Source organism: Pipra filicauda, unplaced genomic scaffold (assembly GCF_003945595.2).
Source record: "Pipra filicauda isolate LSUMZ 115617 unplaced genomic scaffold, ASM394559v2 scaffold102_size2360937_pilon, whole genome shotgun sequence".
NCBI lineage: Eukaryota > Metazoa > Chordata > Aves > Passeriformes > Pipridae > Pipra > Pipra filicauda.
In genome coordinates, this window is record NW_024103463.1 from 1,023,657 (window position 1) to 1,051,014 (window position 27,358).

The 27,358-nt window shown below is 43.7% G+C and overlaps 2 protein-coding genes across 2 annotated transcripts in view; one reads left to right on the top strand and one right to left on the bottom strand.

The window, feature by feature from the left end:
• RNF123 (ring finger protein 123) overlaps positions 1 to 1,557 on the bottom strand; it is a 52,620-nt gene extending 51,063 nt beyond the window's left edge. The window contains exon 1 of the mRNA XM_039378283.1: positions 1,286 to 1,557. The gene's annotated coding sequence lies outside the window, so the exon portion shown is untranslated. The remainder of the gene's footprint in view (positions 1 to 1,285) is intronic.
• On the top strand, positions 986 to 27,156 carry SHISA5 (shisa family member 5). Its single transcript, XM_027735027.2, has 7 exons — positions 986 to 1,367; positions 4,363 to 4,525; positions 4,771 to 4,902; positions 6,165 to 6,227; positions 20,044 to 20,159; positions 21,207 to 21,425; positions 23,641 to 27,156. Exons 1-7 carry the CDS (start codon positions 1,307 to 1,309, stop codon positions 23,715 to 23,717), a joined length of 831 nt encoding a protein of 276 aa, XP_027590828.1. The 5' UTR covers positions 986 to 1,306; the 3' UTR covers positions 23,718 to 27,156.
• The last annotated feature ends 202 nt before the right edge of the window (positions 27,157 to 27,358 follow it).

Consider the following 27,358-nt stretch of genomic DNA (forward strand, 5'->3'; position numbering starts at 1 on the left):
CACAGCATGCCACCACCTGACACCATCAGCCCCAGCACAGGCAGCCTGGTGCCATCAGGGCTGTCTCACAGATCTCTAGCACCTGAGATCAGCAGCCAGGCAGAATCAGGACAGTCTCTGGAATCTCCCTCTCTAGAGATCAGCAGCTCCAGCACCACCAGCCAGGCATCATCAGGGTCCTCTTGTGTCTCCCACGATCTAGAAAGTGGCAGACGCTCCAGCAGCCCTGGGCCTGTGTGGATCCGATACCATTCCCGCCTGCAACGTCAGGCCCAGAATCCCCACAGCCAGCCTGGACACAGGCACTGGACCTGCAGTGCACCATCCCGGAATGCTGGCCCTGATCCCACTCCACCAACACAATAAAGCACACTGGAAGGCACCACACTCATATGTCAGCTTCCTCCTCCTCCTCTCTCTCCATGGGCAGCATTCGGGGCTGGGCCCAGGGGGTCGTCGTCTCCCAAGGGTTGGCAGCACCTTCCCCAGTCTCCTTCTTTTCAAGGCCAGCCTTGACTGGCTCCCCAGTACCATGGCTGAAAGCTTTGGGCCTCGGTGGCCCCAGGGGCTGCTTTTCTGAGGCAGCCCCAAGGCGTTAACTAATAACTGAGGAGCTCCCAAAACTCAGCAGCTTTCTTTGGATGTCAGCCATTCCCATGGCTGTGACAGGTGGCTTCACAGTCTTTCCATCTTAGCATCGGGCACTGGGGCACAGTCTTACACCCTGCAGACTCACTGAATAATTCACTTCTGTAAATCAACTGATTTTCTCCACTCCTGCCCCTGTTTACTTGTCTCTGCAAATATGACAACCATCTCCTTGACACAGTCCTTGAGCTCACACACAACTCGAGGTCAGGTATGGAAAACAATCCACAATTCACACGTGGAGATGGTTTCACCATTTGGTGGAGCTCAAGAAATGGCTTTTTTTCCTAGAAGCCACGTTGGGAAAGTTCTTGAACTCAGGAGATCTTCCTCTGAGTCACAAATCTGGACCTGCCTAAGTCTTTGGAGCACCTGGGACTACACAGAGAGAGCAACCACACAGCCTGAGCCGGACTTATCCCTCACAGCCTCAGCCGGACTTACTTATCCCACACGGCTGGAGCCGGACTTCCCGCCACGAAAGGGCTGCAGACAACAGGACTGCCTCAGCCGCAAGATGTTTGTCAATGACTGTGGGCCCACCTAACACACGGTCAAAGGGGGGTCGGGCAGTCGGAGGTCAGGTCCCGCCGTCCCGCCCATCCGTCCGCCCCGCTCACCGCCCATCCCCGCTCACCCCGGGGGAGCTGCCGCGCTCATGGCGCTGGGTCGGGGCGTGCTCGGCCTCTTCAGCCTCCTCCTGCTGCTGCCGCCGGCCGGTGAGCGCGGGGCGGGGGCTCGGCGAGCGGGGGACCGCTGAGGGGCAGGGCTGTGGGGCTCCGGTGTCGCTTCCTGAGGCGGTTCCGCGGCCGGGGCTGCGTCCCCCGGGAGGACCCGGCCGGAGCCCCCGGCGGGGGTGAGCCCCAGGCTGAGGGCAGAGCCCCCTCAGCTCGGCCCCCTCAGCTCGGCCGCCCGTGCCGGGGCTGGGGCCCAGGGACGCGTGGTTTTGGAGCCGTGTGGCCCCATCGCCGGCGGGAGGTGGCACGGCGGCTTTGGGTTCGCCGGGGGAAAAGTTCCGCGGGAAGTGAGGTGGGTTTGCGTTAGCCGGCAGAAATTAGTGCCTGGGAGTGACCGTGAGGCCCCACCTGGTGATACGGGCTGCTGGTGGCTCAGGTAAGGCTGCTGCAGAGAAACGATGGGCCGACGCGGCCGCCGGTCACTCGTGATGCATCCCGTTAAAAACCTTCACCTTGTCACTCCCCCTTCTTCCCCCCCAGTAAATTCTACCCTTTTACAGCAAGATAATAGACATACTCAGGTGTTAAGCGATGATATTGCATAAACAGCACTGCTTATGGAAGCTTGTTTGATAATAGTGTTCATACGTAGCTGTCAAATGCTAAAATTGATAACTGGGCTTTTTTTCAGTAGTCCTGTCTGTAGCTATTTTGTTACTGTGCTTAGAGGATGGACCGTGTGCTCTTCCCCAGCTTTGTTGTTGTGATGAGAAAAAGCAAATGCGAGCATAGGACTTAGCAGGTGAAGTCTCAGGAAAGGAGAAGCACTACTGATATTGTATGCATCAGTGGCATCACTTCATCTGAGGGATCATATTCTGCACAGATGTGCAGGAAAGGTGATTGTGACATGCAGGAAGACATTTAATTTAGTCAGAGTGGTCCAGGATCACAGTTTGTCTGGGAGGGTGTGATCTGAAGTGCGTGTGGCTGAAATAGTCAGTTTTATCTGTAAGTACTTTGAGGGGTAACCACCAGAAAAAGGGTCTTTTAAGCTGACTCACCATGACAGTGCTACAGCAGTAACTGTATGGCCTCAAATAAATAAAATTGGAAGTTAGAAGTGTTCTTACTGGAATGGTTGGTGACTTTTGGTGGGAAAAGTTTAGCAGCTCTGCTCTCAAGATGGAACTCGGTTAGTCTGTTAAAGGGTTGATGTGGTACTGATTGTGTGAAATCATCTTGCTGTCCTGCAGGGTAGGTTGAACCCCTCAGTAGCAGATACACCAAAATAGGAGGTCATGTCTGCCTGCCTCAGGCTCAGCCCTTCTGTAGTGGTGGGTTGGGTGTACAACGGGCCTCTTCTGAGGTGATTCAAATCAGTAACCCATCAAAAAACCATCTGAGGAAAAAAAGTCCCATAGGTTGATCTGCTGATGAGCTGGTGAATCAAATCAATTGAGGAAGTATCCAACAGGGGCCACAGCTGATGGAAGAAGCAAGGAACAAAGTAGAGGCATTGAAATATTTGCTTTGGTCTGCTCAGCCCTTGCTGGCGCGGCTCAGCCGCCTGAGAACTGGCCTAGACCTTTAGTTTTCGTTGTTATTTGATTGTGCTGCAGTAGCACAATTGTGAGATGGAGGGAGGAATTGTCTTGGTTGCCTTGTTTTGTTTGTAATTTCACAAGGTGTGTTGGAATCAGTTTAGCTACCTGTCGTTTCCTTATAGGGGATACAGGAGGGATAAACCAGCCATAAGCTTGTGTAAACCTGTTAGTCGAAGTACTGTGGTATTGGTACAGAAGTTCCTCTTTGTTTCTGTTTAATGAACCTCCACATTTAACCCCTGGAACATTTTTTTTTTCTTTTTATCCTTGGCTGAAATATTTAGGTACGTCTTGATGCCAGAGAGTCAAGACTGAATTTTCAAATGCTATAATCAGTTTAAATACTCCAGGAAAAATACCCCTTACTTTTCTACTGAAGGAACAGGATTTGTTGTCTTTGCCTCTTGTTTACTTTCTCTGAACAACTACACTTGAAGGAATTTGAACTTTTTGGATGGAGTGTGGTTTGGGAGCAAAATATCAGGGTATGTCATCTTAATGCAATATGTGATAGGAAGGGAAATGAGGAATAGAAACCATGTGACTGCAGCATTTATCACTGAAAAATGAAGTTATACTCTTCTCGGGAAATGAGTTTTTCTTAAGCTTTGAGAAGTATTTTTATGTGACAGTTGGAAGCTTTTGATATGCCGTTTTTGTGTTGCAGTTAATTTGGGTTTGGGAGGGTAAAGAGAGAGGGGAAACAGCCAGTTTGTTAAGGAATGTATCAGCCCAGTGCAGTGCTGAGAAGCATGGGGTGTCCCCTAAGGAAGCCATCCTAGTACATGAACATCCCCATTTCCTTACCATTGTAGCTGCACCAGTTGATGCTTGCAGTGGGAAGGCACCACTAGGCTGATTTTAGTCCTAAAAATCTCTGTTGTACAACATCTGTTTTATGCAATGGATTAACAGGATTAGGATCTTCTGTGAAGAAAACGAAGCAACAGGCAGAAACACCTAAGTCCCATGGAAATCCAAATCTGCAGTGAATGTGGTGGTGTTGCATCATTTGCATGAAGTCAAATCTCTAGGAAAATTTAACATTTTCTTCTAACTGATCATGGCACTTGTGTGGTATTTTTAGCATATGTGGCTACTCATGTTGCTTTTTTGAGTCTTTACAGTAACTTGGTAGCCACTGTCAGACGCAGTGAAGAGAATATCACCAGCATCTCATAAGTATGTTTGCATGCATTTAGTCCTTTGTGCCTGTGTGAACACTTGGATAGAGCTGCTTGAAGAAGATGATACTTTGTGTGGGGAATATTTGCCTTTGCTATACACTAAAGGAAATATTGGGTTTGTTAGACCTAACCAAAATTATCGTAACATTTAAGTGTTAACCTAGGTACGCTGATCAGTATAAGAAAGAGACTTTATATGATTATTTCTTTAGTTACTAACTATTGATTTATAACTCTTTTCAGCTTTGGGTGAGGATTGTCAGGCATATATTGATTATTCTGGCAAAGAACAACCTGCACAATCCTGTCCTGACTTCTGCTGTGGAAGTTGCACAAATCGATTCTGCTGCTCTAATGTAATATTAAGATTTGCTGAACAATTTCAGTGTGTTCTACACAATGGAAGGTAGGAGGCAAACTGAATGTATACAACAGATTATAATTCTGTCATTAAATGACAAAAATACACAGTTTAATGGTTAAACCTTTCTAAGGAATCTTTCAGCTCTATATTTGGCTCTGTCCAGGATCAGCATTAATGCTTGTAACTTGTAAAATGGGAATAGTGAGGTGGGTAAATTGATGCATGAACTGATGTGTGTCTTCTTGAGCATTTTCAGATACTTATACCCAATTTAATTTTTCTTCCAGGATGTCTGTCCCAGGAGATCTTCTAAATAAGATTCAAGAGGCCCAACTAGGAGAATTTTGGGATAAGTTTGACAAGACCGAGTTTGAAGATGAGGCAACCAAAAAAATCCGTGAATTGATGTCCAAGAGCTGGTTGGAATGAATCTTTAATATTCTTGGTTTTACTGTGGTGGGATGGCTCTGAGGCCCGATACAACATGCAGTAATGTTTGTTGTAATGATTATCATTGTCAGTATTAGTATATCCTGTGTGAAGTCCTTGTTATTGAAAGCTATAACTTCACACTTCAGAATGCTTTGGGTTTAGGATGCCAGCTGTGTACCACTGGTACCTACTCCAGGTGGAGAATGTTACCAAATGAAAGGCATGCCAGATGAGGAGAGAGGACACACTCTAAACCCACCTACTGTGGAGTTGTGTCTGTAGTCACAGTGTGGATTATGTGGAAAACCGCCAGCCTTGCTGTGGAGAATTGATGAGGCTGGTTGAGCACAAACATGAGCTGAGCCATTGCTTATCTTGCAGCTGGCTCAAGCAAGGCTTAACCTGTGAGTGATGTCTGGGGTGAAGTGTTGGCCTCAGCTCAGTGTTGTCTCTGTGAAGCACAGAAGACCACCCAGATCTTTGTATGGAGATGTGAGCCTTGCTTCCCCTTACCAAGCCATAACAGTCCTTGTCAGAAGTATAAATCTGGTCCTTGGAGGACCTAGTGATGTGTGGCTATAATGTGCTGGTGGGAACAAAGACTATCAGGCAAAGGTCCAACGGCCTTTACTGCTGCCCCAGCTGGGTGGAGGAGGGAGCAACACTGAAGTGTCACAGTTCTGTTCTGCCTTTGATTCAGCCATAAGTCTTATAACTCAGTTTGACTGAAGGTAACAGAAACCCTCATTATAAAATTGATATTATAAAATTAATCATCCATGTAGAGGATGAGAATATAACCCCACTTTGCAGACAAGTTGCTGTGCTTGCTCCTCTCTCCTCCCCAAAGCAGAGATACCTCAGGGATGCCTGTCAGCATACCCAGGTGAAACTAAGCTTAATTAACAGTGAAGGTAATCTTAGTGATAAGCTGGATTTGTTAATGTAGCATGAGTTGTTAATCAGTGGCCAACCTTAGTTATTTATCACTAATTCAGTAAGTACATTGATCCATGACTATTCTGAATCTATTGTCATCTCAATGAACGGTCTGGGGGTTTTTTTGGACTTCGCAAAACTGTCTTGGAAGGTCTTTGTCTGGCAAATGTCAGATCCATACTCTTAGTGCCGCAGATGACAATATGAATCTCTTTTTGGTGTACATTACTTTTCATGAGCGTGTGGAACTTAGCCAGGTAACTTGAATAAGTCATGAATTCATCTCAAAAATGGAATTTTCTTGCTACAGGATCTCTGACTCAGACCTGGGGGATTTTCAGGACCCTGATGATGACTTGCCTCTTGGCCTCAGGTAAGCCATGCAAGCTTTTAAAATGGGATTTATTTAGCAATTCTTCATTGTGTAATCAGTACACTGGACTTGGCAGTGCTGGGTTAACAGTCGTACTTGATAATCAAGATCTTTTCCAGCCTAAACCATTTCATGAATCTGTGCTGGAATAGTCCATATCCTCCCTGCTAAACACGAGGTTGAAGCATTAGCACAGAATTGCAGAACAGCTGGAGTTGGAAGGGACTTCTGGAGATCATCCAGTCCAACACCCCCACCCAGGTAGGGTCACCTGGAGCAGGTGACACAGGAAACCGTCCAGTTGAGCTTTGAATGTTTCCAGAGAGGGAGACTCCACTCTCTCCCTGGACAGCCTGTTCCAGTGCTCTGTCACCCTCAGTGAAAAGAAGTTCTTCCTCACGTTGAGGTGGAACATCCCATTTTAGTTTATGGCCGTTACTCTTTGCTCTGTACTCTTAGAAAATCCATAGTGGTTGAGGAAGAGAATCTGCTTTTGTTTGAAGTATCTCCTGGGTTTTCTGGCATCTTTTGCCCTTAAGTTTTTAACCATATTTCTCCTTCTGTTTCAATCTGTGGCAAAAGTAAATTCCTTTAAGCCTATGTCAGTGATGACAGGAGTCCTGCTGTAAAAACGTGTCAGCTTTTCACAGTGTGGAAGATGACGAAGAGAGGGCAGGGGTAGATCATAGAATGTTAAGGGGTTGGAACGGACCTTAAAGATCACCTAGTCCCAACCCCCTCTGCCATGGGCAGAGACACCTCCTACTAGATCAGTTTGCTCAAGGCCCCATCCATCCTGGTCTTGAACACTGCCAGGGTTGGGGCAGCCACAACCTCCATGGGAAACCTGTTCCAGTGTCTTACCACCCTCACAGTAAAAACTTTCTTCCTACTGTCTAACTGAAACTTCCCCTCTTTCAATTTGTACCCATTACTCTGTCCTATCACTGCAGTTCCTGATAAAGAGTCCCTCTCCAGCTTCCCTGGAAGCCCTTTCAGGTACTAGAAAGTTGCTAAGGGGTCTCCACACAACCTTCTCTTCTCCAGGCTGAACAGCTCCAACTCAGAATCACAGAATATGCTGAGTTGGGACCCACAAGGATCATCTAATTCACCTCTTAGCCCTGCACAGGACCATCCTTAAGAGTCACACTACATGTCCAAATGCTTTTTGAGCTTTGTCAGCCTTGGTGCAGTGACCACTGCCCTGGGGAGCCTGTTCAGTTCCCAGCCACCCTCTGGGAGAAGAACCTCTTTCTAATATCCAACCTAAACCTCCCCTGACACAACTTCAGGCTGTTCCCTGGGGTTCTGTCACTCGTCCCCACAGAGCAGAGATCAGTGCCTGCCCCTCCTCTGCCCCTCCCGAGGAAGCTGTAACTGCGATGAGGTCTCCCCTCAGTCTCCTCCAGGCTGAACAGACCAAATTCCTTCAGCTGGGCACTTGGCTTCCCCTCAAGGCCCTCTCAGCCCGTGTCCGTAGGGGAGGTGCTCCAATCCTTTTATCAGCCTCGTGACCCGCTCTGGACTTGCTCCAACACTTCCATGTTGGAATAAGGAACACTTTACGTTGGAGACACCGGAGCGGCGCGGCGATGCCGAGCGCTCTCTGACGGATGCCCGTGCGTAGGTGCGAGCGGCGCAGGGCGGCGGGAGGGACACCCGGGCTCCCCTTTAAGAAGGGGCGGTGCGGGGCGCGGTGACGTGCGCGGGGCCGGGCGGCGGGCGCGGGGCGAGCGGCGGCGAGCATGGGGTAAGCCATGGGGCGAGCGGGGCTCCGGGCGGGGCCGGCCGGCCGCGGGGGGACCCTGCCAGCCGGGCTGGCCCCCACCGTGCCGCGGTGGGTCCGCCCGGTGCTCCCGCTGCCTCCGGCGGGGCTGCCGCGGGGCGCGGGCTCGGCACCGGCGGCGAGCGGGGCCGTGCGGGCGGCATCGCCCCGCGGGGTCGGGGCTCTGCGCCCTCCGCGGCACAGCCGGGCGGAGCCCCCCGCCCTGGGTAGCTCCGAAAGCATCTTTTCCGCACGGGAGGAAGGAGCCGCGCTGGAGGCACCTAAAGGCAGCGCTGCCGCGGCGGTGTGCGGGGGGTCCATGGCTGTCTTGGAGCCTTGGTCGCTTTTGGTGAGGTGTCTTCCATAAGGAAAGGGCTGAGACAGCAAATATTTTGGAGGAGGGATGCTCCTTCCTATGAGCTAGGCTGATCTTCCCTGTCTTCAAATGTGTGGTTGCAGGACAGCTGCCGTGAGCCTTATCTTGCAGTCAGCCTTGCTCTCTTAGGAAGGAGCACTTAAATTGCTTTAATTATCTTTGGTTTTGGCTATGGAATGTCTGACAAAGAGAATCATGGATGTCTCAGCTTGAGAAAATGGGTGATTTTGCTTTTCCCTTTCAGTTACATTGCAGGTTTGAAAAATTAGTGTTGTGCAAAGGCCTAGACTTAACATCAAACTTTCTGGTTAGGCAATTTTATTAGAAGGGTGGTGATTACTCACAGAAGTACTGTCCTTCAAAAGCCACCCGGATGTGACTCCAGAGGAAAACCACATCTCAGAACTTTCCCAAATGACCTATGACTGAGGTGTCCCATTTAGAGTGTTTCAACACTGGGAATTGCAGTGAGTGAGACTGTTTGTGACCGCAGCCAGCAGGACACCGAGTAGGTTTTTGTTTTGTTACAGACATTGCCCAGGGTTTTGTGTGGTGTGTTGAGGTTTTTGCATGTTGTTTTAACCAAGTAGCAAGCTGTATTCCTTCTGGAAGAGTTGTCCCTGGTTCCTTCCTGCAAGGTATGCTCCACCCTCTCTCTCCATGCCAATTTCTTTTAAAAGTCAGGTTTTGCATTTTTCCTTGATGACTATGTTTATTTAATACTTTATTATGTAGAAAGAAGGTCTGATGTCAGTTGAGATATCTTTTTGTATCTCCAACAAGATAACCATATTCTTCAAATCACTTGTAATGTGAGGAGAGGCAACAAAGGGCAACTTCCTTTAGTGCCCTGTTCTTTCTCGTGAGTTGCAAATACTGCCTTTGGCACTGCCCTTGAAAAGGAGGAGGTGATGGTTTCCTGGCATTACAGGTCAGAAAGCATTTAGTTCCCCATTCTTGCCTCAAGCTTATTTCTAGATTGAGTTACCACCCTGACACATTGCTCATAAATCCTGGGTTTTTAAGAGAACTTCCCCTCTCCGAGGGATTCTCACAAACTACCCGTGGACTTGCTACTAGACCCTGTGGTGTCTCTTCTCCCAAGGGAAGGGTTAATGCTGGAATGTATGTTCTCTGTCTTGTCTGGCTCGGGAGTTTTTAGTTTGCTTCTACTGTTGCTTCTTGGCTGTGTTTATTCTGGGGTCTTCTGCAGAAGTGCGAGCAAAGCACCAGTTTTTTGTAGGTTTCTTTTTATTATTATCCTTTAATATTAGCATCTTTCAGTGTTTAATACATGTGCTGTTGAGGCAGGAGTGCAAGGCACTTTGGGCAATCCTGTTAAGTGTTCACAGTGCAAGCAGTGGTCTTTGGACCTTTTAAAGACAGTAAATTACATTGCTTTGGAGTGTCTTAATAATGCACTTTTAAGTACTTGAAAGCACTTTGCTTCCCAGAATGCTGCATTTGGAAGCAAAGGGAAGCATTCTAGGAAGAGTATAAAAGTCAGGGTTAACTCAGATTCAGGTTTTTTTTCTGTTGTTGATCAGTCCTTAAAGATACTGTGGAGCTTTTAGGTCAGGGAGTAGGAGTGGGTTTTATACCACTAAACTTGCTAAATTTGCCACCATTTTTCTTGCATGTGAGGTGTGACCATAAGGAATTTCTACAATTTCTGATGCTAGAGAATGCACTGTGGGAAGGATTTACCACTGGAAGTTGTTTCAGGGGGTTCCCCCCCCTTTTTAATTGGACTACTGAGTTTTCCCTGCTTTGCCCTGGTTTCAAAGATGGATTGTGAGCAGTAAGGCTAATTTAGTTAGTTTTCCCCTTTCATTCTGCTGTACATAGTATACTTGTTTCAAGAAACTGTGCAAAAAGCAGAGCACCGATTCACCAGTACAGTTCTTGTTATAATTTGCATTGGTAACTTGATTATTTAGCCTTGGTATGCCAATTTTCCTTACTGGAAAAGGAAATTAGATGACTCACATCAACAATTCAAGTAATTGTGAAGTATTTGAGTGTTTAAGGAGGTAGAACAATTCAGAACATCTGTATCAAGAGTTACAGAAGAAAATAATGTAGTTGGGGCAGCTGATACCAGGTTTTCTAATTGGAAACAAAACTTCACATTGTCTGTGTACACAGTTAATTGGACTCTGTTTCTGAATTAATTTGTGCCTTGAAGTTGCAGCAGATTTGTGTAACAGATCCAGTAATGCTTGAGGAAAGGCTGTTCGTCCTTATGTGATGGGAAGAGGGAGGCAGAATGTGCAACTTCCTGGGAAGCCTCGGCCAGCAGAGACAGACCAGCCTTGTTGCCCTGGGGATGTGCTCATTTGGGGTTTGTCAGGGGCTGAGCAATTTGTTGCCTTGTGGCTTAGTTGTCCTTTTGTGAAATGGAGAAGATCCATGTCATTCTGCCTGCCTGCCTTTGGCTGAGATGCAGCATCTGAATAGTCTGCTGCAGGCAAAACTTGGCAAAACCGGTACATCTCTAACAGTGGAAGATATAATTATCCTAATTTGCTTTCTCTCAGTCTAGGTGTCTTCAAGGCTATGTTTTCTCCACAGACAAGGTCAAAAATACTGTGATATTGAACTATAACCCATTTCTCCTCCTCCCCTATCACTATCAGGGACTCCAGTTTACACTTTCCAGAGTATTTGGGTACTCCAGCATCTGTAATAGGTTGGCAGGGGTAAGAGAATAAATCATGAAGATTATTACAGAATCACAGAATTGTTAGGGTTGGAAGGGACCTGAAGAGATCATCTAGTCCAACCCCACCTCCACAGCAGTCACCAAGAGCAGGTTGTACAGGAACATATCCAGGTGGGTTTTGAATGTCCACAGAGAGGGAAACTCCATGAAAATTGGAAAAAGAACTTCTGGAAATGTAAGCAGTCTCTATTCAATAAGCAGAGAATTTCTCTTCCAGTACTGGGCCTTGGTATTTTATGTAATAAATGAGTTAAACAGCATAGAGCCTGTTCTGAGAGGCTTGTGCTCAGGCACAGGCTAATCTCGCCAAGGAATGTGAGCTTTTTGCCTGGAAACAACCGAGATTTGGATTTGAAGCTGCTTAAAAAAAAATGTTTGTGTGCTTTTTACTGGCATGAAAAGTAAATGTAAGCTTGCCCAATTTGTAGTGGTCTGCTTGCAGTGGAGAGCATTTGCTTTTGTGTTCACCTCATTCTTGCTGAAGGAGCTCCTTAAAGCCGGCAGAGCAGCTGCAGGCACTGGGCTTAAATCTCCCCCAGGTTCGTTTCCTCAGAAACCAGGGAGGAAGGGGAGGTTGAAAAACGCTGTCCTGGCACAAGAGGCAGATGTGCATGGCTGGGTTTGCGTGCTCTGCTAACGACAGGAGGCTGTTGGGCAGCAACAAACAAGGCAACCTGGCCTGAGCCTGCGAAGACAGCGTGAGATTGATTGCTTGGACTGTGTTCAGGAGTTAATTTTCCTGTGGCTGTGTATTCATTGACTGTATGTACCTACAAATACTCCCTCGAAGGGGGGGCTTTGCTGTGCCTCTCTACACAATGGAACTCTGAAAACAGTAAATTTTTGACTATGGAGAGAGCTTGTGAAAGTGGTAACGCTCAGAGAAGGGTCCTAGAGAAAGAGACATAGAAGGCTTCTTTAAAAACATGTTTAAAAGATCACCATGGCTATTTATTAGGATATAGGAAAGTTTGAGCATGTGGGTTCCAAATATAGCTCCAACTCTGCCTTTTCATATACTTCCATAAAATAACCATGGCCTGAGATGTAGCTGGATGTATTTGCAATAGACTGTGTCGTTTGTTATTAGACTTATTTGTTGTTAAACTGTGTATTATGGGAGGAGGACAATGCCCAGCCTTTTAAAACTGCAGCTGTAGGGTCTTCTGTGAAATGAACAAATGAGTTTAATTTTAGGAAATTAACAATTGTGCAAAGGTCAGTCTTTTGACAAAGTCTGTTTTTATTAAAAACATTTTATACCATTCATTTTTAATGTGATACGCCTCTGTGCTTATTAGCATGATCTCTGGTTCTCAATTCCACTGAGAGGTAAACTTTAAACCCTCTATTTTTAATTTTTTTTTTTTTAAATTGTGGAAGGAACCAGTCATCAGTCACTTTTGTGACTTTTTGGTGAACGTTTTGTTAATGATCAGTGCCAATTAAAAGTAGTAGTAGTTGGCCAGATGTGACCTCTGCTGCAGAGGTCTGTTCTCTTTTGTGCAGTGTGATATTTTCCTTGATGATCCTCGTTTGCTGGATGAGTAATAACTCCCAAAGAGGGGGGGGGAGTGAGGCAAGATGTCAATTCATAGTAGTATAGGGTAGTTAATTTATCTAATTTAAACTTTGCTGCTGCTTAAACTCAGTGTTTCTAACTTTTACATATGATTTTGTATGATGGCATATGAGTAGTGTGGGTAAAGACAGAGGTGTGTTTCCTATGAGAGCTGGGTTATAAAGCAAGCAAAGCAGGTGGGTGTGACCTGGTCTAAACCTCCTTTTACTGCAGTTTCAGTGTGTCTGGCAAGTCATACACCAGGTTGCAATTTGCCAGGAAAAAAATCCTTTAACTCTTTAACCAAATTAGTTTCTAATTAGGTGCTTAAATTTGCTTTCTAAAATTTGGATAGTATTGGCAGTAGCAAATTCAGAGTATTGCAGTTTTTGTGGAGAAAATTTTTCTGTGGCACTTAATTTCTTTTTCAGTTGAACTTGTTCTATTAATTCAATTAACCACCTAAAAAAATCCTTCCCACTGCCCAAATGGGACCCACTGTTGGTCCCAAATTTTAGTTGGGGCAGGGGGTAACCGTAGTGTGTCATTGAACTGGAATCCTGATGGTAGGAGGGGAACTGACTCACTTTGCTTGCCTTAAATATCTGTGTCTGTAATCAATTTCTCTTTGTACCACTAAAGAGCATTTAAAATTTATTTACCATCTACAGGAGCAAAGGCCTTACGTTGTGTTTAAGGATAGTTTATATGCTGAGGGTCCTGCATGAAGCTGCAGTGTTAATTCTTCCACTGTTGATAAAAGACTTCAGTCCCTCTGAATGCAGCTCTGGCTTCTCCCCTTGTTATGTGCATATTGTAATGTTCCATTTACCTATAACAATTAGTCTCAGTTGTCTACAGGGTGTACAACAATAGGTTTCCTGGGAAACCTCACCGGAAAATTGTATTTTTAGTGTGGATTACAAAGGGATTTATGTAAATAGACGTATTTAGTACAAGTGCACTGTTTATGGACCAAGAAGAGATGCTTGCATACATATTTTATAATAACCTGTTGGATCAGGGTGTTGGATGTCTGTGTAAAACCACAAACTCCAGGAAGTTCCCTCCCTGCCACTTTCTCATATAGGCTGTTTAAGAACATGTTATGCTAAACTTGTTTCATGTTATTTGAAAAAAGAAAAGAGAATTTAGTGTCTTAAAAAAAATTAGCTTTGCTTCCAGCAGGTCTTTGTGTATAAAATTAAAGTTTATTATTTTGGGCTTAAAGTAACCCACATCAGCTTCCTCTTTGAACAAAGTGAAAAAGGACCCCATTCAGTACATATTTAGCAAACTTCTCAAAAGACTCTTGCATTCTGTTTTCCTATAACACTCTTGCAGTTCCAGGGCTTCTTGGGTTCCCATGGCATTATTGTTGCTCCTTTGGGATGGGTTCTCAGGCCAGAGCTGGCTTGGCTGGTGCTGAGGGTCCCTGGGCTGTGCTCCGCCGTGGGTGGACTCTGGAGGACGTAGCTCAGGATTGTTTACACTGCAGGTGAGCAGAGGTGTCCCAGGAGTTGTTTCAGGGGGGCTCCTGCTGCAATCTTTGCTTTTTTTTCTTGAGGGTACCCAGAAAGAACTATGGCAAGTTGTGCTAAGTGTTGGGGGTTTCCAGTGGCAGTTACTCAGTGTCTATGCAGTTTGCAATCAGTGATGATTTGAGCTGGTACCACACTGGTGGGTCAGTCAAAATAAGATGAAACTCTTTTCTTGACACTGGGGGACTGTACGTGGGCAGGACCCCAGGAGAAACAGCCTCAAGTGCTGACTTGAGTTAACATTTGTCTGCAAAACCGATGCAGACATCACAGTTCCAGCCCACACTTCACTGCATTGCATAGCTTATAAAATGACTTTGCAGTTACCCAGACCTGCCAGTCTGATGACACTAGCAAGATTTCATGATTTTGAAACCATGCTGATATCGGTCTGAGTCTGAAGCTTGCCTGTTGCCCACCACAAGAGTCACTTGGGAACTTCTTGATCCTGCAGAGATCCTGTTTTGGGGAGGTGGCTCACAGGTAAAACATCTGGAGGAGACCATGGTGTGATTGCACCTGGACTAGGAGGCTTTACTATGGTGTATATTTTGATTGTCTGCTTGTGCTGAAGCTCCTGTGGCCCAAAACCCAGCTGTGCTAAAATAGGCTGATCAGTTCACCAAGTTTTAAAGTCAGGCCAGTGTTTTCCATGGGTTTGCTTTCTTTGTAATAGTAAATGTTTTTCTGTTAATCTCTATGAAAATGGTTCTGATGCTTTGAATTTTCCTGCTAAGACATCAAACCGAGGAAGTGTGTTGTTAGTAAAGCTGTAAAAACTAATCCCTCTGAAAGACTCTTGGGAAGTCATATTGCTTTTTTTTAAAATAAGAGTTTATCCTTTATTTTCCTGCTAAGCTTTAGAGGCATTATGTGGCATTGTATGGCTGTGACTAATATGTTGGACTTGGATAAACTTCTCTGGGGACTTGTTTGGTCATGCCCTGCAACTCAGTCAAAGCAAGCCTGGACATTTACCATCCTATCACCTTTCTGGGAACTGTATCCTTTTCTGGAACAGTAAAGAATTATATGCATATACTCAGTTGTTGTTTTTTTTTTTTTTTTTTTTTTTTTTTTGCTTTCAGGAATGGCCTAAATTATCTATTGAAGTCTTTCCAGACCACCCCATGCTACAGCCATAACTCAGTATTTGTAAATGTTTGTTTTCAAAAGCAGCAGCGCTTTTGAAAAGGACCCTGCCAACATGTTTCTCCAAGCATGGAACAAATCTTGGAATAGACTAAAACTTGTGAAATAAATAGGCTGCTTTAACTAATTTTTCAGAACTAGGTGGTCTCATTGTTCACTGGGATGTTTTCTCTTTTTGAAGACAAAATTTCTTGTCAGTGGGACACACTGCAGTGCATAGATATGCAAAAACTTTCTTTACATCAGGACTCAGAAAATGTCGCTGACTTAAGTGATTCAAACTACTTAGGAGAGTTAAAAATACATTGCTGGAATTGAAACTTGGATATTTTAAAATGCTTTAAATAACCTCGAAGTATTTTTTTTCCACTTGACAGTATTGAAGGTAGAAATCTCCAACATGAACAACTGCCTTGAGAATTAGCTTCTACAGATTGTACTACTTAGATCCCGGGCTTGATTCTCACATTTTTAATATGTCCATTACATCTCATTCAGTAACAAAAGGCACTAATCACTGAACTCCCTTTTTATGAGCTGATAGATATTTTGAATAATTAGCCAGCCTTAAAAGTAAGGGGAGGCTGTGAAACGTTCTCACTACACTTCAGTGCTTTCCAAAGGTGAGAGAATAGGGGCAGGAGTGGAGGAGGGCAAGGCAGGCGAGAGGTGGGGGTAGGAAAGGGCAGGGCATTGTCTCTCCATGTTTACTTTCCCATACATTTTATGAAAAGTCCAGTTTATCGTTGCTGCAGTAAAACCACTATTTTGGTTTTTTACTAAATCACTGGCAAAAGTTCCCTTTTATGCGAAGAGAAAGAGGCAGGAAACAGCAGGGACTGAGCTCAAACTGTTAATAACTCTGTGTGCTTTATTTAGAGTCTATGATATATATAATGTGGGTGTCTGGAAACCTCTGTTCACCAGAGCATTCTGATCTGGTGCCGTGGCCACCCTGATTTCTGCTCTCTGACGTTTGTTTGCAGAATGCAGAGGGGAAGGTGTGCTTTCAGTTTTGGTTGGCTTTTTTTTCTCTCTCAGTTTAACCATTCAGGGGAAGAATCTGTGAGCTACAGTCCCTCATGTCAGTTCTTTGTCATCTGTGTACAATGCTAACAGTTGGTAATTAAATTATCATTATTTTTTCAAATAATTTCAGAATCCTTTAGGTGGATTCATCAGATGAAAGCAATTAAATTAAAGAGTAGTTTTAAGAAAGGAGTATAAGCTCTCTGCAAGAGAGTTTTTATACATATCCAGAATATCTTGTCTCCTGAAGCACAGATGGTTCACTAAGTATGCTGAGGATCACTGTGGCCTCACTTGAGTAACATCTTCTCTTAGTGGTGGGCTTCTTACACTTTTTTCCAATAGTTTTACTAGTGGGATATCCCTTAAATGCTCAAGAAGTTCTCAGGACAGTACTCCTTGTACAGTAAAAAGACGTTATTACAATAAGATTCTGCCTGACCATGCAAAAATTCCAAAAGGGTATCTCTAGTTTTGATTGTAAATAGAAATAGTTTGAAAAAAAAAATATTTTTGAAGCGCTTCAGTGTCGAGAGTGTTGATGACATGACTTACAAGTTCATAGCACTTACAGTTTTGTTTTGTGTAAATGTTTTGCTACCTTCTGCTGTTCCAAGACATTAGTCTGTGTGAGCCCAAGCGCTGGCAAGAAAACTATCTGCTGTGAAGTAGGTGATAAAAACGTCTGCCAGTAATCAGCTGTTACACTCCTTAGGAAACTCTGAGAAGAACTGACTCCTCTGTTATTTCACCCACTGGGCTGTTTCTGAAGGCTTGTAATTTTGGTCTGCAGCAATCACAGAGTGTTTCAGTGGCTAGAACTGAATCAGTGTTTAACACAGCACCACACTCAGTGTACACACATGACACACCTGTACTTCAAATATAGTTAGCTCTCCAAAAGATGGATGCAAAATGTCACAGTGCTGCGGTTGTGTCATTTAACAAAGATGCAGACAAGTGATGCAAAGGCACAAGGGTGTCCCTAACAACTTGGTGAAAATATGGACGTGGTGTTTTGGGTTTTCTTTTAGCTTTGCTTTTATTACATTCCTTATTCTAGGTAGTAAATACGAGGTGTGCTTCATTGAACAGAAAACTTTTATTAAAAATAAATAAATGGAGCCCATGGCCGGTATTTTTATCTGTTCATGGCCAGCTTGGCTGCAGATGGGCTTGTGCTCGTATCAGAACTGGATTTGGTCGTGGGAGATAAGGGGGCTCTGCCAGTTTCCTGCTCTGCTGGGTAATTTATGATGAGTAAATGTTGCTCCACTTTATCTCCTTGGTATGTTTGATTCTGCCCAGCCTCTGCTGAAGTTCAAAGAATTTCTTTGTGTGTAAAAGTGAAGAATTTTAGTCAGTCTTAATCTCTTCCCTTGACACAAGAATTTCTTTCCTTGGCAGAGCTCACTAGCAAAAAGGTTTGTTGTTTTTTTTCCTTCTTTACTGAGGAAAGAAGGAAGAACCCAGAGGACTCTTTTCCTTTGTCTCTTCTAATGTTGCTTGGGAATCACTGTGTGTAGTGGAAATAAAGTCAACTTCCCTAGTGAGAGAGCTCCCTCAGGGCTGATGCAGAAGTGGGAACAAGAGGAAAGAAAACTTGGCTGCTCCACAAATATCAGTAACTGCAGTTGATGTTTTTTGTCATGCAGTTTCCAGAGGTGTCTGTGGTTTGTCACAGGCTGTTTATTGTGAACACTGCAATCAGGTATTTAAGATTAATGTACAAATCCATCACACACACTTCTTTCTCTCCTTCTCTTGAAATTGCACCTGTACCTCCCTTTTATACTTGGCTTGAAAGAAATGGGATTTTTTTGGTGGAGATGAACTGGCTGTGAACTTACAGTGCTGAAATGAAACTAATGCTCATGAGGATGGGGGGAGCACTTAAAAGCTGAGTGGTTAGGAAAGCATCTGGATTTGCAGGTCAGCATATGAAAAAACTTCTGTAAAGTTGCAGATAAATGTGGCAAAACATGCACATGTTCCTCGACACATGGTTGCATCTTTGCATCCTGCAGCTGTGTTGCAATGGTCTGTTTTCTTTCCTGGCAGCGTTTCTGACATGGCTCCTGCGACTTCAGGAGGCTGCAGCAGTTCCTGCTTCCTGTTTTACATGTAAATGCTGAATTGCAGTGACTGCAGGCAATCCACACTATCATATTTAGTACTTCGTGACTCAGTCCACAACGTTGTATTTAGTGCTTCACAAATTAGATGGAGTTACAGTTAGATAAAATTCTTGCTCATATTTTTGAAAGAGATTAGACCCAAATTTTTTTCTTCTAGTTGTTGCAGAAATAGAATAAAACTGATGGAGCCTCTCTTGAGGGGGGGGGAAAATGCATTTTAAACTGAACCTGGTTTATTTTTCAGTGCTCACGTTCAGTCAGTGCTCAGCTTACTAAGGGTTAAATTGCTCTAGAAGAACGAGGTGAGGTCTTCCAAATTTGGGCTAAGGATAGAGCATTTTGCCTCTTTTTTTTTTTGGCAATTATTTAACCTTCCAGTGTCACTGATACTCAAAAGCGATTTTCCCATTTGGTGGCTGTTTGGCAGCCAAGTGAAAATTGCTGGAGGTTCTGGAGGTGTGTGGTTTTGTTTAAAGCTGTTAACAGGAAACTGAGCAGGAAAGAACTAGAGCTCTGTAGCCAAAATTTTTACCAAGAAGTGAAAACAGGATGGATACAAAACCAGCTCTCTGCTTGTTATTTTAGAGGTTGTTGTTCGTTAAAACTGATTTCCTGCAATTGTTCCCAAAACTGATGCATGGTGCATTTTTTTTTTTTTTTTTTTTTAAGAAATAAAAATGCTGGAGACTTTGGCTTCCATGGGAGGAAGACTTTATTGATTTCAGACAGTAAGAAACTCATCATTGGCATTAACACTTAAAAGGGAATTGTCACTGGGCTTTGCTGTGATACCTTTTCTCTCCTGTGTGGTAAACTTGTAAAGCTTCCAGAGGTGACTGTTTGTCTGCCTCCATCATTTGATGCTCATCAGAGAGGTCAAAGCAGGTGTAATCTTTGGCCTTGCCATGCCAGGTTTTGGAGTTCTAGGCAGTGTTTCTGTCCCCCATGATGTAGCCTGACATACTTGCTGTGGCAGTAAAGTTTGCAGAATTTCAGATCTTCCAGGCTGTGTGAAACATGGCTTCTAAAACAGCTGTGTACAAATGCCAAGGAACCTGCCAAGAGTCTGTTTGTTGAGTGCTGAGATTGTCTGGAGCTGGGGACTGGGAGGTCTGAGGAAGGTGGGAAGACCTTTCTGTCACCCCAAAGCCCGGTGTGCTTTGTTTTCGGGCCTGGCTGCCCGTGTGCTCAGAGCAGGCAAGCAGTGCTTGGGAAATCAAGTCGTGGAACTCGTGGTTTTGAAACCTTAACTGCTGTAAGCTTTTGGAATACATAAAGGGACACACAGTTACACTAAAAAACCAAGAATCACAGTCACAATTAAATGAGAGGGACCAAAGACCCCTTGGTAGGGGTTAGTCATCTTCCCCTGCCTCAGCAGACCTGACCTGCAGCACTGCCCTGCACAGTTGTTTCTTATTCCAGTGCATGAAGTACTAAGAGATTGGAGGTGGAGCAATGTGTTTGCTACAGGAGGTTTGGTTAAGGAGTGACTCTTATCAGTTCTGATGGTCTCTCTGTTGCAGTTTTGGAACCCTCATTGCGATTGGAGTTACTGTTTGTGCAGTGATTGTCATCACTATCATTCTGTGCCTCACCTGCTCCTGTTGCTGTCTCTACAAAGCATGTCGAAGACCACGGCGTGAGTACCTCTGTATTTTCTTTGTCACGTCTGGGAACAAGACTTTTTCTTTTCCCGCCCCCAGGAAATAGTGTTCCTACAAAAGGTAAAAATTATCTTGCCTTACCTCTCTGCTCAGAAGTTGCAATGCCTAAACATTAAAAAGAAGCCACTTCAGGATGTGAAGCTGCAGAGAGATGTTTTGGAATATTTTCTGAGAATTTAGAAGTTCTCCTCCCCCCCCCCCTCCCCAGGGTGGGAGGTTTGGGAGTTGTTTTGGGATTTTTTTTTTGTTCAGGTAAACAGGGGGGGTAGGATAACTTTTAAAATTTTTCTCTGTCTCTTAAAAATATACCTGAAAAATAAAGAAGAGGCTCAGGACTGCAACAGTGCAATCTTGAGCAAAGTCTGTAATTGCAGCATAAAGATGAAGGATGTCTTAAAAAAACCAAATTGTTGCAGTTTATTAGAAAGTATTAATTCTCCCTATTCCAATAAGAGATATGAACCAATAATCCAATGTCAGCTCCTACAAAAATCAATGAATTAAATGTGTATTTGCCTTTCTGACTGTTATGTAGAGAAAGAGGTACAAATACATGGATGGATTAGTTGTACATAAAAGGAAGCTCCTTACCTGATAAAGGAGATATTTATCACCTTAGTCCTTAAAAGCAGATAACATTTTGAAATGAGCAGTTTTTCCAGTCTTTCACCAAATGATAGATAACTTGGCTGCAGGGTTGAGTTCCTGGTTTTAGAAGAGTCCAAGAAAAAAGGTTTTTTTGCTCTTGGTGGTTGAGGCACCCGGAGGTGAGTTGGCTGCTCTCCCAGCACGTGAAGGCTCTCACCAGCGCTGAGATCAATGGAAAGGAAATTTAGAGGCACACGGTTCTAAATCCATGGTGGGACTTCGAGAATGAAATTACCCCGAGTTTGAAGTGAGGAATTGACCTTAAGGGTGAATGTTTTTTGGTTTTTTTTTTTTTTTTGTGTTCCCGTGGTTGGCTGTTGAAGGAGATCTCCTGGGACCACCAGCACTAACCGTGTTCTTTTCCTTGCGTGCAGCTGTTGTGACCACCACTGCTACCACTACAGTGGTCCACGCTCCTTATCCCCAACAACCAGCAGTGCCACCCAGCTATCCAGCAGCTCCATATCAAGGATACCAGCCCGTGGCCATCCAGCCCCAGCCGGGAATGCCGGTAGCACCGTACCCTGCACAGTATCCTCCCCCTTACCCCATGCAGCCCTCGGGACCGCCGGCCTATCATGAGACGGTGGCAGGTAAGGCAGCACTGAGAGCTGCTTCAGCTCTTAAACAGCCTAAGAGACACTTGCTCTGGAGCCAATTTTGTGTTATTTACATCATTTACTTTCTATGGCTTTATTAACGTAAGTGTAAGCAAATGATGTAAAACTCAACTTATGGTGGGTGCTGTAATTCACCCTCATGGAAATTTCGTCACCGTTTCTATGTTAAGCGTTGCCAGAGGAGGTGTGAGCTGGAGCTGTACTGGCAAAGTGGTGTGTGGGACTGTCAGTGGAGCCAGTAGAATGTTTTCCTAGTGCAGCTGACATTTCCTGTTAAATCAAAGCCCAATTAACAGATATATGTAGGAGTTGGGTGATTCTGCAGACCCTCTCTAATCTAATATCTGCTAGCTCTATTCTGTAAGAGCATGCAGTGACAGGACAAGGGGGGATGGATTCAAACTAAAAGAGAGTAGGTTTAGATTAGATATAAGGAAAAAATTCTTCCCTGTGAGGGTGATGAGGCCCTGGCACAGGTTGCCCAGAGAAGCTGTGGGCATCCCTGGAAGTGTCCAAGGCCAAGCTGGATAAAGCTCTGAGCAACCTGGACTAGTGGAAGGTGTCCCTGCCATGGCAGGGGGTTGGAACTGAATGATCTCTGAGGTCCCTTCCAATCCAAACCATTCTATGAGGTGTTTCAATCTATATACAGATGGTATTCTTTAGGAGTTTGTCACTATGTTTAGAGAATACCAAGTCTGATCAACTTCAGACCAGTTTGTTGCCAGCCAGCAGTTGGAATTACCAGAATCTTTTTTTCTTCAGCTTTCTTTCACAGCATTGTGTTCATGCAGCCTTATTGTTGCAATGACTAATTCCCACTTCTGCTGGTAACAGTTGTTCTCTGAACAATTGGCTTCTGGCTCTTGAGAGGAGCCAAAACTAGGCTGTTACCTGCCCTAGGATCTTCAAGCCCTCTTACAAACCACATTATTTGTTCTTCTAAGTAACAAGTGAAGTATAGTCCTGATCAACAGATAAATGCCCTTGGAAAGTAACTTTCAGGACAACTCAAATATAAAATGGCTTTTCATGGTCTGAAGCATTTGCAGACCAGTTAGAAATAGTACATTAATAATGTGCAGACCAGCCCCACATGTGGAAACACTGACCTGGCAGCCCTGTTGAGTCTGTTTTTCTGTTATAAATGCCAAAGAGGCTGTGGGTTTTATGGGATTAAGCCAAAGTGCTTTGACTTCATCTTTTTCGTGTGAGGGAGCCAATAAACCAGCCACTTTACTTCTACCCTCTGGTTTCTCAAACTGTTGCTGGTTTGTTAGTTCTTAGAACAAGTTGGGTTTTTATTTCTGGGAGCATACCAAAGCACTTTCCATGTTGCCAGCTGAGAATGTCTCATTGTGAGAGTTCCTTCCTTCATTTCTGCTGTCTATTAACCAAGGAGCAGGCTCTTAACTAGGTCACACCCTGGGGAGAGGATACCTGCTCTGCCAAACAGGAGCCAAACCCACTCACTTTACAAGATCAGCAGGAGATAACAACACTTACAACTTTCCAGGGATCTAATCAGCTGCTGCATTACTTGAACTAGTGCTGTTTGCCAGACCTGAAAACCAAGGTGCCACTTGAGAGCAGCTTGTCTCACAACACTGGAAAACAAGGCTGCCTTCCGAGAGTCTGAGTTAAACTCTTCAATGGCTCAGTAGTGGTGGGATACTTTTCTCCCTTTAACTTTTTTAATTAACTCTGTGACACTTAGGAGGAAAGCATTTTCCCTGAAGGAATCCTAAAATTTGATTTCTCTAGTCCTTTTTCTTTTGCCCAGAGGTTTATTTTTTTTTTCTTGGCACACTATCAGGTGTATCCTGTTGTTTGTGCAACCCTGACTTCCACTGGCTCTCTTTTGGACCAGATCTGTTCCCTTTTTTTTTTATTTTTTGGACTAGGTTCTACCCTGAAGGCAAACCATGAGCTTGTGGCTGCCATAATTCACATGTATACTTAGCATCAAAAAAAGCCCAAAATCCCACAAGAATGAAGGTTTTTATGATTTCACTTCTGAAATGCAGATGCTTTCTGAGTGAGCACAAGCTGTTCTCAAGTCCAACTAAGATGCTGGATAAGTTGAACCTCTTAATCGTGTGCTGAAACCAGAAGTTGCCATTTTATATGTAGAATTCAGAATGTACATTTTATAAATCTGTTTTTGCTTTGTGTTTTGCTTTTGCAGCTGGTGCTGGAGCCCCTTACCCAAGCCAGCCCCCTTACAACCCTGCTTACATGGATCCTCAGAAACCCACCTATTGAAAAGCTCTTCTACTGTGCTTCTGCATATGAAACTTTTCAAAATATAATTTGTTCTGTTTACACCCTGCACCAGTAGTATATTTTTCTTGAAGACAGCAATCTTTTGTCTAAATAACGTGCAAAGTAATTCAGTATGTTTAATGCTCCGAGGAAGGAGTATTTGTCTTGCAGAAGTTGTTCATTTATACCTCAAGCAAATAGAAAAAGAGATTTTGCTCTAAATACAGTGAGAAGCATGAAGAAGGAGTACTTCAGAAATACAGAACCACAATTACATTTGCTGTGCAATAATTTTGAAAGGATTGGTCTAATATGAGCATTGTCAAACACCCAAAGCTGTAGCAATCTTTTGCACAGTATTAAAACATAAAAACTTAACCTCTGAGAAACTACCTGATACATGTTACATATGTTCTACCTGTTTTGAAGCTACTATTGTTAGGTAAGCTGCCATTTAATTCATTTCATTTACCATTCAAAAGGGAATTTTCCTTTTTTGCAACACATTTGCCTTCAGTAAGGGGTAGCAAACCATGTTTAATTGTCTCTGGACTAGCTCTAAATAGCACGAGTTGGTGATTTCCTTGTTTTCTTTCCCAATTTGAAGGCTTTAAAACTGTGCCTCCACTGGGTGTTAGAGCTAGGAATTAACAACAAATCCAAACTCTCTGCCACTTAACAGACCAAATATCTCAAAAGCTGAAAACTTGAAAATTCTTCATAAAAATGATTGGACAAGTATTCCTTGTTGAGGTGTTGTTGGACAAGCTTGCTCCAGTCATTTCTTGTGATGGGTTTGGAAGAAAAATTAGCAGTTTAACCACATTTTAAGCAGAAATACCTGCCAGCATTCAGTCCTGCCTCATCACAGGGAGGGAATTTGTTTTACAGGAGAGATGGGATGTCAGCAGTAGATTGGGGTTTTCAGATGCTTAGGGTTTGCCACTGTCTCTAGTGGGAACTGTATATGGCAGGAACCTAAGAATTCTAGACCTTTATAAACTCAGTCTGCATTTGAATAACAAAATGCAGGGAGGGTTAAGAAATCCCAGCCCAACACGAAGCAGGGATTAAAATTCCCTGTTGTCTTCAACATTCCCATAAAGCTGAACAGAAGATGAGAAGACAGGGAAAGCAGGGATTTGGTCACAGCCAGGTAATATATTTTTCAGAAGGTAGTGCTTTCAGCCATGAAACATCTTGAGACATCCTCATGACTATTACCACTGCTGGGGCTTTTGGCTCCATAAATTTTGTATTGCTCAAACAAATAAGGTGGTTTTTGTTGTTGTTTTTTTTTTTTTTTTTTTTCGCTGTCCTCAACAATTCTGTCTTTTCTGACATTGATAGACAATATGTTTTTAATCCTCATAGAGCTATCTAGTTAGTTGTATGCATAATTTTAACATATCTTTTACACTGATTTTACTTTTTTTGGAGAGGCCATTGAGCCATTTGTCCCGTGATTTTACATTTGGAGGTATATTATTGTTTGGTGGCATTATTTTACCTCATATAGTGGGTGGAAATTGCTGCTGCCAAAGGCAGCCTTGTTTTTCTTCCTGATTGTTGAGTCTATTTTTGGATTATTCCGAATTTTTTTAAATTTTTTTTTTAAAGAAGGTTTTCAGGGCATTTCAGAAGGAACTGGTAGAAAGTTTTTAGCATCAAAATTCATGCCAACCTGTGCTCCTGTGTTACACCTCTGAGTGTTGAAGTTAATAGCATGAAATGGTGCCAAGAGGCACTCACAGAGCATGTATCCTGTGTCTGTGTTCCTCCTCTTTCCTGCCTTGTCAGCTGAGAAAGCAGGCAATGCTTCATTACACTCTTAGACAACCAACACTGGATCGTGTGTCCTGTGTGGAGGGTGAAGTGTTGCCTTAGGAACCTGGAATGTTTCTGTGTGGGAGGGCACTGAGTAGCTGCAGAAATAAATCCCTTGCTGTAGATCCCTTGTGTTTATTCACATAGAAGGAGAGCAGAGACTATTCCAGCACCTTCAGATGGAGCCTGGCCAGGGAGAGCAGCTCTCAGAGCACGGGCAGAGCATCCCAGTGTGGGGCTTGATGAGGTTGTTCCTGTGCCCTGCTCTTCTCTCCTCCATCTGCTCTGACAAACGGATCAGTTTGTGGCAGTCTTGGTAATGGGATGTTTGGGTTATGAAAGGGAAATCTGCAGTTTCGTGTCAGGTTGGCTCAGTCATCATCCCTGAGGGAGGCAGTAGGAAAGTGAAGTGGCAGCAATAACAGAGGTTCCCAAATGTGAAGTTTTGGTGTAGAAGTTGCACAGACCAAATAGATTGTCCCGAATTGCCACCCCTGTGTGTGTAGGGGTGGGAGGAGATGAGGGGAAGGGTTAAGGAGCCTCAAGATTGACACTTCTTCAGTGAACAAGTGCTAATGATAACTGTGGACAAGTGAAGAGATGAATCATTAATGCACAAGGAACTACTTAAGCAGCAGTGTTACTAACTCAGTTACAAAACTCATTGAAAAAAGAGAGAATGATCCAGTTCACAATCGGAGCAGTTAATCAGATCTTTTCTTATTGTTAGTGAATTTATCATCATTAACAATAAGGTGTAGGACCAAATTTTACTTGCCCGTTGCCCTGCAACTTGTTGAAGCTTGTTTTTATACAGTTAAAGGAATGGGATGGTTTTAGAAAAAATGGAGGAGATGATCCATAAATTTTTAGTTTAAGCACTGCTGATGTGTGTCATTCCAAGTAGCTGTTGCCTTCACATCACTAGTTATCCACAGTGCTGTAGGGAGGGGGAATGGAACTAAAACTTTAAATGTTGAAAGAGTATATCTTAATTTGGTTTTAATTCTGTAAGTGCCTTTGTTTCAGAAATGTTTTGTGAAATTAAATACAGTAGAATATTTTATTGTATTGAATTTAGTAGATAATCATTGTTGCTTTTGTTACATACTGTAACCTCGCTTTGTATGTTGTTTGTAGGTTAAACATTAAGTATTCAAACCAAATGGCATAAACTCTATGCACCTTTGTAATAAATACAGTGTTTGAAGTACATTCTGTCAGCTTTTTCTTAGCCTCATTTGGAGTATCATTTAGGGGTGTATCTCCAAAGCTACATTTTACTTCGTAATGTTTGACAGCTCGTGTTACTCAGTGTATTTTAAGCCAATTTGTATCCCAAATACCACTTTGGGGAGTGAAGGCTGAAGCCTAATCACAACACTACAGGTCACAATATAAAGGAGGGACAGTGCAAGCTCCTGAATGATACTCTGCCAAGCTAATCCAAGAGGATTGATTCTAAGGCCTTGTCTGGCCTAAGGACTACATTAAATGCATGAAGGTTGAATGCATTGGCTACCAAATGCCAAGACATTTGAAAAATCTAACACAGACAAGGTGGTAGATTTCAAAATCTGTAATTTGATTAAAGTTTAATATCTTCCCAGAGTATATTTAGGCTCGTGTGTTGAGTATCATTTATCAGTTTGTCCAACTGCGGGTGTGGTAAGTGATGCTTTCTACTCTGTGTGAAAACGTTTTTGCTGGTGTGTTTGTGTATTTTATAGTTTTGAAGAAAAACACTTCTGAAAGGTTGCGTTCACACCTCCCCCCCCACTCATTAGTCTTTCATCTGAAAATATTTTCTTTGA